The following is a 12,546-nucleotide window of genomic DNA, read 5'->3' on the forward strand; positions in this document are numbered from 1 at the left end:
GTTTACTTTGTCACTCAACTCAGCACATTATCAAAAAGTACAATGTAATTACACTTAGCCTGCAAGGATAAGTAAAACAAATATATATTGATTTTACCTTTGCTTTAGTCGTCTTTTGGCTGTTGTGGGAACATTAGCACCATAGCCATAAGCAAAAAGAACCCTTTCAGCTTCATCTTCATTTTCAACTGGAAAATACAAAGTATATGATGTGAAATTACTTATTTTTTCCTTAAAAAAAAAAAAAAAGGCAGAAGTGAAAATAAAAGAGTTCATAGTAATGAATTAGGGAATATAAGAACATTAAGAAGGGTGAATGCATAATCACAAACAGACCAATTATAAGTAGAAGTGTATTTCTTTAAGTATATGTTTGCCTGGATTTGTTCCATTTATTTTTAAAAGATGTTAAGGGATTGCATCATATGATTCATTAAGTTTCCTAATCTAAAGAATAATAATACAGATTTTGTGTTATTCTGAATGATGCAAAGGCTTTCTGCATGTACAGTATGTTATTTAACAGGAATAATGATGCCATTATCAATTTCATTACTTCCCTTCTTGAAAAAGAAATGATACTTTTAAGTAGAAAAAGTGTTCATTATTTTACTAGAACCACTTTATTCAAACTTGCAATAATGGAATTATGCACTTTAAATAACTACTCTGTGAAGAATATGTATAGCTCTAAACATATGTTGATGGTCTTACTTTTTTTTAATTGCAAAAAAATTCAGTGAAACCATTTAACTCTAGATTCACTATTGTCACACCACTCCCCAAAAAGGAGCTTTAACAAAAAGTAAGCATTGTATGGATAAAAAGTTTAAATGCAATGATGGTTTTACTTTAAGTTGTGATAAAAAAATATTTAAAGGCCACAAAAACTAAAAAATATTATTAGTCAGTGACATAAAGCAACTTTTTATAAAATTATTTATCAACAACCACTATCCTAATGTTTAAGAGAAATCTACTTTCAGGACTATTTCAGGTTTTAAAAAAAGCTTCATATTTTACATTAATGAATGAAAACTTGAATATTTGTATGGCTAGCAGCAATGTAACATGCACATATTTGTTGACTGATCCTTCTATGGTACTGTAAAAATCTGAGGCACATTTATAACTCTCTTCCTCTGATTTTGTCCTTATTTTTCATGGTGAACAAGGATTAGCTTTCAGAGGCAGGATCATTAGTTGTGAGAGACATGGGGATGCAAGAGATGATAAATCCACTACCAGTACTGTTATCAGCTATCGTGGCTCCAGATCCAAGATAAGTTCTCCAAATCAGCTCTACCAGAATAGGGCTATTAGACATACATACCTGACTTTTGTCTCTTACGTAATTTTAAATTCAGATGGGGTAAATCTAATTAATATCTCAGAACTCATCAATTAGATATTGATAGACATGATAAGTATGGTATTTAAGGGATTACAACTCATAGAATAACTATTCTAGTAATGATTTAAATATAGAAAAAATACACAATACACCATGGAAAACCAGACTAAAGGGATCTGAACAAAGTGTCTTAGAAGCGCAGAACACAGAGCAACTACATCTGATTACCACTATTTCCCATAGAGAGGGCATTAGGAAGTTGTGGGGAGGATGACATTCATAGAGAAGGAATAGGTGGGAATTGCACGTGCCATTACATAGGCATAGAGTTGTGAGTATGTGAAATTTAATAATTGTGAGAATATGAGTTGGAATTATAGTCTGGAGAACAATGGTAGTAGAAAGGTAGGCTTAGTTCCAACCATGAATGGCACTAATGTCTTCTAGGTTAAGGAGTTTGGATTTTATTCTATAATCAACAAGAAACCAACAGATTAATAACAGGAAGGTGACATAACCAGTGGGTTTGTTGTTATTGTTGCTGATGTCGATATTATAGGGAAAAAATTGCAATAATGGTGAAGAGGATGGACTAGACTGGTAGCACAGAGAACTCCTAATAAGCTATAATAAAAATCCCCTTGAGACATGGTCCACAATAGCAATGGAAGACGGAAAAAATAACACGGATTCTAGACAATGTAAGTAGGTGTGGGTGAGATGAGGCACTAGATAGAATGATGTAGAAATCAAGCTTGACAAAAGGTAGCCGAGTGATTTGATAGATATTAACCTTATTAACAGATCAAGAACACAGGAAAATTAGGAAGTTTCAGGGAGTGAAGAGGAAATAGAAATACATTAAATTTGCATTGACTACAAAAGATCTGTGAGAATCACTAGTATATAGACAGTAGTTGAAGTTTTAGAAAAGTGAAAGTATCCCAAGAGTATAAAATAAGAATTGATGAGGATGAGGTAAGAAACCCTGGGGAAATATTAGGTAGTATTAGAAGAGACAACAAAAATGATGGAGAAATATTGTGAATATAATTAATGTCATTGAACTGTATATCAGGGAAGCGGATTTGGCTCAACTGATAGAGCATCCACCTACTACATAGGAGGTCCAGGGTTCAAACCCAGGATCTCCTGACCCATGTGGTGAGCTGGCCCATGAACAGTGCTGATGCATGCAAGGAGTGCCGTGCCACGCAGGGGTGTCCCCCGCATAGGGAAGCCCCATGCTCAAGAAGTGCAACCTGTAAGGAGAGCCACCCAGCGTGAAAAAAGTGCAGCCTGCCCAGAAGTGACACTGCACACACGGAGAGCTGACACAGCAAGATGATGCAACAAAAAGAGACACAGATTCTGGGTGCCGCTGACAAGAATACAAGCGGACACAGAAGAACACAGAGAGAATGGACACAGAGAGCAGACAACTGGGCGGGGGGGCGGGGAAGGGGAGAAAAATAAATAAAAAACAAATCTTAAAAAAGAAGAATTGTATATATCAAAGTGCCTAATACGGGAAATTCTGTGTTGTATGTATGCTACCACAACTTAAAAAAAAGTGATGGAGAAACAATCAAAGAGGAGGTGATTCAAGAAGCAGGAAAACAAGTTTTGGAAAGCGACAAATGTCTAGCAGAAGTTACAAGTAGATAGACACCTAGAAATCCAGTTTTCATTTTATGGTTTTTTTTTTGGACATTATTGTGAGTGAAATTGTTTTAAATTTCCTTTTCCAATTGTTTGCTTCTAGTATATTTTTTCTGAGACCTGTATATTCTGCTAAATTTTACTTTTCAACTTAGCAGTTACTATGTAATCCACAAATACAGTTTTACTCCTCCTTTCTGATCTTTATACTTTTATTTCTTTCATTTCCTTTTATTTCTTGCCTTGTTCTCTACCTTAAAGGGGAAAGTGTGACCTTTCACCATTAAATATAATATTAGCTGTACATTTTTATAGATGCCTTTGAGAAAGTTCCTTTTTATTTCTAATTTGCTTAGAGCATTTGTCAAATTTGGATTCAGGGTAATACTGGCCTCATCAAACAAGTTGGGAAGTATTTCCCCTCCTCTGGGTTTTTTAGAGAATTTCTATAAGATTGGCATTATTTCTTCCTTAATGAATTCACCAGTAAAGCCATTTAGGCCTAGAGTTTCTTTTGAGAAGGTTTAGATAATAAATTAATTTCTTTATTAGATATTATTCAGATTTTCCTATCTCATCATGTATCAGTTTTGGTAAGTTGTAATGGATTTATCCATTTTATTAAAGTTTCTAATTTATTGGCACTGACATTTTTTCATGTTTCCTTAAGGACCTCTTAAAGTCTGTACGATCTGCGCTGGTGTATATTTTTTTCAATTCTGATAATCTATACCCTTTTTATCTAGCTAGAAGCTTATCAATTTTGTTGCTCTTATCAGAGTGCCAACTTCTGGTATTGTTAATTTTCTCTATTATTTGTCTGTTTTCTATTTCACTGATTGCTGCTTACATTTATTATTTCCTTTCTTAAATTTGAGTTTACTCTTCTATTTTTCTTAAAGTAGAACCTTAGCTCACTGATTTTGATACTTTTCTTCTATCCTAATACAAGCACTTAAAAAGCTATATATTTCCCTCTGAGCACTGTTTAAGTTGCATCTGACAAATTTTAATGTGTTGGATTTTCATTATCGTTCAGTTAGAAGTATTGCCTAATTTTGTACTTTTTTTTTGTTCCTTGTTTTCAGCCTTTTTTTGGGTTATATGAAAATTTTAAAAAAGAATTTCAATTTATTTATGGCCTTTTAGCTATACAGCTCTATATTATTTTTTTAGTTGTCATGTTAGGGATTAAAATACATACCTTTAATTTTTCAGCTTATTTAGCATTAATAATTGTGCCACTTCATGCAAAATATAGGGACTCTGACAAGTCTTGAGTCTTCCTATCCATGAAATTGGGATGTCGCTCTATTTATATAGGTCTTCTTTAATGTCCTTCAATAAATTTTGTAGAGGGTGGCAGACTTGGCCCAGTGGTTAGGGCGTCTGTCTACAACATGGGAGGTCTGCGGTTCAAACCCTGGGCTTCCTTGACCCGTGTGCAGCTGGCCCACGTGAAGTGCTGATGCGTGCAAGGAGTGCCCTGCCACACAGGGGTGCCCCCCCACACAGAGGAGCCCCACGTGCAAGCCTGTAAGGAGAGCCACCCAGCTCAAAAGAAAGTGCAGCCTGCCCAGGAATGGTGCTGCACACACAGAGAGCTGACACAACAATATGATGCAACAAAAAGAAACACAGATTCCCGTACTGCTGACAACAACAGAAGCAGACAAAGATGACGCAGCAAATAGACACAGAGAACAGACAACTGGGGTGGGGAGAGAAGGAGAGAGAAATAAATCTTTTAAAAATAAATAAATAAATAAATTTTGTAATTTTGTAAGTGCAGTAGCTTTCAGGAAATATTCTTAATTAACATTTCACCATTGATTGTGATGTTTGCTACAATATATTGTTTTTGTTCAGAAGTCAAAATAACAGTATAATTCTTTTAAAAGTAGATATAAACTTCAATTAAAGTTTAATTTGAAACTAGAGAAAAATGTTTAAGATTATTTTGAGGATGTTTTCGTGTAAGGACTATATTTATAGGCCAATTTAAGAAAACCTTTTATTTCATTCCTATCATTGTCTTATTTTCCATTTCCAAGGATAATCTGATAACTGTAAGAATTTCAATCTATTTTCAGTTTATTTACAGAATCAGAGTAATTTTTATAGAAACACACATCAGAATAGATCATATGCCTGTTTTAAGGACTCTCTAATGTCTTTCTTTTTTTTAAGGTATGGGAATTGAACCTGGGACCTCATATATGGGAAGCCAGGAAGTCAGTGCTCAACCGCTGAGGCACATCAGCTTCCCTGAGTCGTTTTTTTTTTTGTTTGTTTATTTTGCTTATTGCTTGATTTTTGCTTTGTTTTGTTTTGTTTCAGGAGGCACTGGAAATCGAACCCAGGACCTACCATGTGGGAGGCAGGAGCTTAAAACTTGAGCAACATCTGCTCCCTTCTAGTGTCTTTAATAAGACAGCATAAAGTCAAATTTCTTTGATGGTCTTCTCTGATTAGATTCCTCCTACTTTTCCATTTCTAGCCATTCCCTAACACATCATATTATTCAGAAAGTTCCATACTCTCTCTTATCTCTATAACTTTGTGTATGTCCTTCTGTCTACAATATATTTTCCTGCCCTAACATAATACATCCAATGAATTTCCCAGTTGAAGTGTCATCCCCTTCTTACATATTCCCTTCTTCCAGTGTATAAATAACTCATGTTCTTTTCTGTACTTCCAAAGAGTACTGCTTATCTTCATTTACAGCACTTATCTTGCTACTTTATTTGTTATTTGTCTCTCCTTGTAGACTACACTAGGAACTCCCAAGATGCAGCTACTATTTGCATGAACTTCATACTCACAGTTCTTGCCACATGTAAATACTTGATAACTGTTGTTGAATGAGTAAATTAAACAAATAAAAAGATAAAGTCTATTACATATGACCTATTTCTTCTTTGATCCCAACTGTTGGAATTAAGATCAAATAATTTTTAAAATATAAAATATTCTTGAAAAAAAACTGGTCAACAATTATATTTTAAGGTAATACATCAAAGCAGTTTTAGAAACAACACCACATTCCTTGTGCAGCCAGAAACAAAAGAAAACACTGTGTATGTGTGTGAGACTTACTTTCTGCAGTTTGCATTATTATCTCATCAAGCTCTTTTTCCAATTTCTCATAAATATCTAGCCTTGCCTGATGCTCACAGTTCTGTGCTTGGAGTTCAGTAATGCGTTTTTCAGAAGAGGCTTGGAGACTATAAAATTCTTTAGTTAAAACCTAACAGTGGAAGAAAAAAATTCACAAAGGCAGAATTAAATAGGTTAAAAGTGAAGACAAAAATATGATACAAAAATATTTTTAGGCTTTTTCTCTTTTTAAATAAATATTAAAAGAAAGTAGTTCAATTGAGATAATTGGAGAAGTAAAATACATTTCTGAGGTAAATAATTCTGTTGTTTTTAACTTAAAATTATGAAGCATCTTATGAGATGAGTTTTAAAGAAAAATAAATTCAGAATGTAGAAACAGTTATAGGAATAAGATTAGTATTTGCATGTTAGAATTTAAAAAAATGCAATAATGCCATTTGGAATGCTTACAGTAAATTCCAATTACCTAGAAAGGTCACTTACTAAAACAAACTGAATTTTGGATTGTTACTATACCAGTTTCATAACACAGCATAAGTAATGTAGTATTTCCATGGAAGCAACAGAATATTATAGTTACGAATATGTTTTGGAGTCATAAAGATTTGGATTTCAACCCTGGCTTTGACACAGATTAGTTGTGATCTCAGACAATTACTTATTCTTTTTAGGCCTATCTCAAAATATTGTTGGAAGGACTAAATGAAATGATGAATTCATAGTGCTTAGCAGAGTGCCTGGAACATAACAAATGCTGAAATACAGCATTTCTATTAAAAGAAATATGTAATATAGTTATGAAATCTTTGTATTAAATGGCTCATAAAAACAGAGCTCCATTGACATAATTATCCAGAATTCTCTGTAAACAGTTTTGAAGACAACTTATTTCTCTAATGTCATAAAGTCACCTTAATGAATGTATGTGCCTATGATCTTTCTGTGACAGGGAAAAGTAAAAGATAAAGAAGATAAAGAAAACCTATTTACAGTTCTTAACAAGCAGCAATTACAACTTAATTTTCCTTAATACAGTCTTAATTTTCTTCAGTTATTTCCCTCAAAACACCCCCCAAAAAAGAAATGTATTCCCTTCCCAAATACATTGCTTTGGAGTCTGGAGAAAGAATAACATGGGAATAATATTTATAGGGTGATTGGGTGATTTGTAGTGTCCGCTATTGGGTCAATATACCAAAAATAATTTTTTAGCATTACTTCTTATTTTTGCAGACTGGGAATGTGCTTTCTAGAAACTTATTAGTTCATTGTAACAGTCACTGTTCAGTGGAACAATCTGAGGCTTTCATGGAATTCATTATACTGGGTTGAAATTCATTAAGAATCTGGTAGATGATCACACTTATTAATAACACTGGCAAAAGAGAGGATCAGTTAAGGAGAGTGTCAAATGACTATTCCCACTGAATAACTACAACTTTCATCTGTACCTCATTTCTCCCAAGACCACACACTACACAAAGAAAAACTGCAGAAATAGGTATCTTAAGAGACACAGAATCAAAATGTTAAAGATGGGATATTTCATGAAATTGTATTTTAAGAAGAGATTTAAAAAGAAATATAAAATTGAGAGATACCATTTAAAATTCTCTCTTCATAACATGGAAATGAGGTCTCCAGAAATTTCTGACTTTGGCAATTTTCCAAGACCTCTGGCACCCTTGGTGTAGAATTCCCTTTTAATATGAGTTACCTAAATTTATTACTATTTCAGAAAAGCCAAAGAAGAACTTGATCATTGGACTTATAGAAGGCTTTTACTTTAAAAGTTTTTTTAGAAAAGAGAAATATATGAACATTTGAGTTTAAACATGAATGTATAAAATAGGTCAATTATTTTTAGGGATCCATTAAATATCATAGTCAACTTTCCTTCCTTTAAATAACAGATTTATGACTGGAATTTAATATAAAATTATAGGTAATTAACTGCTTTAACAAGGCAAAAAATATAAAGTTAGTATTTGGGGAGCCTTCACCAATTGATAATTGTGCAAAAATAAAATAAATCATCCCTAAATTATAAACAATAAGAATGTTATTAAAAGTCACAGAAAAGTCACGGAAGTCTTTACCCTTCACAATTATTTTTCTCTAAATTCATTAGAAATAAGACTTGTCTTGGAAATATCTTCTAGTATTCAGGAAAAATAGATCCAATGATACTATATTAGCATGCATCAACCCTCTCATTCATTTCTTAAATAGTTACTGAGTACCCAGCATGAGCCAGGCACTGTGCTAAGAATTGCCGACAAAATGCTGAATGAATAGTTCCTGTCCTCTCAAGGTTTTCAGTTTCATGGAGGCAGAAAATGTAATGAAATTCCCCCAAAGACTCAGTGTTGTCAAGCTTAGTTTTTAGAATCATACTATTTTTAAATGAAGACAGGTCTCCATATAAAACTTAAAAAAAGAAATAAAAGATTTATTTATTTCTCTCTCCTCCCCACCCTCTACCCCAGCTGTCTGTTCTCTATGTCTGTCTATTGCTGGGTGTTCTTCTTTGTCTGCTTCTGTTGTTGTCAGTGGCATGGGAATCTGTATTTCTTTTTGTTGTGTCATCTTGTTGTATCAGCTCTGTGTGTGTGTGGCGCCATTCTTGGGCAGGCTGCACTTTTTTCGTGCTGGGTGGCTCTCCTTATGGGGAGCACTCCTTGCGTGTGGGGCTCCCCTATGCGGAGGATATCCCTGCGTGGCACAGCACTCCTTGCACGCATCAGCACTGCGCATGGGCCAGCTCCACACGGGTCAAGGAGGCCCCGGGTTTGAACCGCGGACCTCCCATGTGGTAGATGAACACCCTAACCACTGGGCCAAGTCCGCTTCCCTCCATATAAAACTCTTAAACAAAAGAACACAGTAATTACTAGTCACCTGCATCCATAGATCAAGTGTGTAAGTCTATAAGAGGGTAGATTTCAAACTGCAAATCTGTATCCTTTAGTAGGTCATGAAATCAATCTAGTTTGCAACCAGTCTAAAAACAATCAAATAGAATGGTTTAGAAAATACTGGCATTGCATATTGTAAGTGTTTTGCAAAATGTTTGTTTCAGAAGCGCAGTGAGAGAGCGAGCAAATACTTCTCTATTCTCCTATATAAACATGCTTCCCTAAAACACATCCTTAATCACAGTAAGCCAATGTGAAAAGGAAAAGGAAAGGCATTTAGCTAGGAATTATGAAAGTAAAACCACAGAAAATAAAACAGACTCCAAATTCCAAATCAGATCTGATATGAGACAGTCTGTCTAAGCAAAAATGTGTATGAGAATCTATCTTGGCAGATTATGATTTTGCAGCCATGTTCCCTGAGTCACTGAAGAAGGTATCTGAAAAAGTTTTAAATGCTAAACAGTGATTTGCTTTAGAAGAGTACACCATCTACACTTTAGGCTTACTGTATCTTTAAATGTGTATTTAATATCATTTTTATATCTGTCCCTAGAGGTTTATTTTTTGTGAGACCTTTTACTTTGCTAAACTTAGTTTTACTAATCAGAGTACTTTACAAAAACGTAATCTTGAAGGTGACCAGGGATTACTGTAATAAATACTTTATTACTTGAATATTGTGGTAGTTAAAATCATGGTATTTGAAGTCAGGTTGGTCATATCTGAGTTCAAATCACAGTTCAGTCATTTACTGGTTGGGTGACCCTTAAGTAATTTAACTACGAACAAAAAGTAGAAGGAAAATATAAAAATCACTAAAGGTCAATTAATCGAACATGAACACTATTAACTTACTAGGCTATTATGTGTTTTCTTCCCCCCCCACATGCATTAAAAAAAAAAAAAATCTAGTGCTCAGTTTTGCCGAAGGCTGTTTTCATGTAATATTATAACAAATATATTTTCCATGCTAGTATGTGGTCTTAAAGTATCAATTGAGTATCATTCCATATATGTATATGCTTTGTTTTAACCTAACAATTTTCCAATAATAGGACTTTTCTTTGCTATTACAAATAATACTGCAATGAGTATCTCTGTGCTTGAAACTTCTTCATATTTAAGATATATCCTTATAAATAATGGACAGAAGAGGAATTTCTATGTAAAAAGCTATGAACAGTTTTTAGTTATTGATATATATGACCAAGTTATTTTTCAAAAACAGCACACTAATTTAGAAAGTATAGATATTTTAAGGTAGTTTTGACAGAATAGTTGAAGGTCGTTATTGGTGAAAATACATATTTGTACCTGTGGCAGTTTGAGATTATTTTATAAATCCCAAAAAGAAAAAGATTATGTTGCAAACTAATCTATTCCTCTGGGTGTGATACCCTTTGATTGTATTAGATTCTGCTGAGATGTCTTTGATTAAATTACCTGTTAAGATTAGGGTTTTGATTTAACCACATCAGTAAGGCGTGACTCAGGTTGAGTCCCCACCCCCTTGGAGGGCTGACAGAAATAGACATTCACTCAAGAGACATACGAGGAGAAAGAGAGTTCTATCATTTCTGATCCTGAGGCCCCGGAGAGAGATGAGCTATTCTCCTGATAGTTTGCAGTTGATACAGAAAGTCCGGAAAGACACAAGCCGTAGGCCAAGAGTGAGGAAGCCCTGAGAGACAAGCCCTATGCCAGCCTGAGATTGGGAAGAATCTGGGTTCACGGAGCCTCAAGAGGAGGAGGAAGCGCAGGAAAGAGAGACCAGGCAGACATTAACGACCAACTTGCTTCAACATATGGCAACTGACTTTGGTGAGAAAGCAAGCTTGAGTTAGACTCTCTAGGGCCTTATAACTTTATGCTTTTACCCAAAATCAATACCCTTTATAAATACCAATAGAGTTTTGGTACTTTGCATCAGCACCCCTTTGGCAGACTGATGCAGTATCCATTTATTAGCAATTTGTTTTTCTTTCCTTGGCAACAGTTTATTATGCCTATGTATTTATCTAGAAGACGACCATATGTCCTCTTGATAGGGGGTCTTTTTTTTTCAAAGATTTATTTTATTTGCTGTGTGTTCTTCTCTATCTGCGTGCATTGTCGGCAGTCTCTTTTTTTTGTGGTTGCCTCATTTTGCTGCATCAGCTCTTCATGTGTGCGGCACCATTCACAAGTAGGCTGTGCTTTTTTTGTGTGTGTATGTATGTGGGGGGACGGCTCTCCTTGCAGGGCGCACTCCTTGCCTGTGGGGTTCCCCTACGCAGGGGACACCCCTGGATGGCATGGCACTCGTTGCACACAGCAGCACTGCACATGGACCAACTAACCACAAGGGCCATGACGCCCTGGGTTTGCACTCTGGACCTCCTATATGGAAGGAAGACACTATTTGTTGAGCCAAATCCACTTCCCTGATGTTAACATTTTTACACTGAGCATAATTAATAATCTATTTGAATTTTATTTAGGTATATGGTACGAGTAATGTATCCAACTAATTTTTCTTTTCCCAAATGATTTCAAATATAACCTTACCACAAATAAATTCTTCAGTATGGTAATTTGTTTTCTGCCCTTTGTATTTTGTACCACTTAAGGACTTTTTGGAGTGCATTTTATTTATTTTGCTTCAGCATGCATTTTTTTTTTTAAAGATTTATTTTATTTATTTCTCCTCCCTCCCCAATTCCTCTCATCTGCTCTCTGTATCTATTTGCTGTGTGTTTTTCTGTGTCTGCATTAGGTGGTTCCAGGAACTGATCCTGGGACCTTCTGGAGTGGGAGAGAGGTGATTACTCTCTTGTGCCACCTCAGTTTCCTGTTCTGCTATGTTTTCTTATTTTCTCTCCTTTGTGTCTCTTGTTGTGCCATCTTGCGGCGTCAACTCTCTGCATCAGCCGGCACTCCTGCATGGGCTGGCACTCTGCGTGGGCCAGCTTGCCACATGGGCCACCCTGCTGCACCTGGAGGTCCTGGGCATCGAACCATATGGGAGGTAGATGGGAGCCCAATTGGTTGTACCACATCCATTCCCCAGCATGCATTTTTAAATGTTATATATATTCCTTCTCATTATCTCCTTTTAAAAATTTCCCTTCAACATACGGACTCTTCTTATTTGCTCTTTTCTTTTAGTTATAGTATAGAATTACTTTGTTGGCTTCAAAAACTCATGCTAGCATTTGGTTAAAAATGAACATATATTATTATCTGATGAAAACCAAAAAACATATAATATTAAATAGTCCTTTCCAGAAAGATGGTACTTCTTCCGTAACATACTTTAGAAAAGCTCTACAGTTTCCTTGATATAGGACCTGTACTATTCTTATTAAAAATATTCCAAGTGATTATATGGTTTTGGTTGCTACTGTGAATGAAATATTTTTACATTTCCTGTTTTCTAATAATTCCAGTACTTTTTGGTCTAGATTTTTCTGAAATATGTATTTCTGTTTTGCGTAAGAACAG

General features: G+C 35.0%; 1 protein-coding gene across 2 annotated transcripts in view; it reads right to left on the reverse strand.

Annotated features, from left to right (window-relative positions):
• The window catches only part of PIBF1 (progesterone immunomodulatory binding factor 1), a 273,027-nt gene that overhangs the window by 112,263 nt on the left and 148,218 nt on the right, over positions 1-12,546 (reverse strand). For both annotated transcript variants that reach the window (XR_009180643.2, XM_004468148.5), the window contains exons 12-13: positions 6,119-6,269; positions 98-188 (exon numbers count right to left, since the gene is read on the reverse strand). Coding sequence is in view for 1 of the 2 variants with exons in the window: in XM_004468148.5 (XP_004468205.2) it covers positions 98-188; positions 6,119-6,269 (242 nt within the window). In the remaining variant the exon portion in view is untranslated. The remainder of the gene's footprint in view (positions 1-97; positions 189-6,118; positions 6,270-12,546) is intronic.

Source organism: Dasypus novemcinctus, chromosome 15 (genome assembly GCF_030445035.2).
Source record: "Dasypus novemcinctus isolate mDasNov1 chromosome 15, mDasNov1.1.hap2, whole genome shotgun sequence".
NCBI classification, from domain to species: domain Eukaryota; kingdom Metazoa; phylum Chordata; class Mammalia; order Cingulata; family Dasypodidae; genus Dasypus; species Dasypus novemcinctus.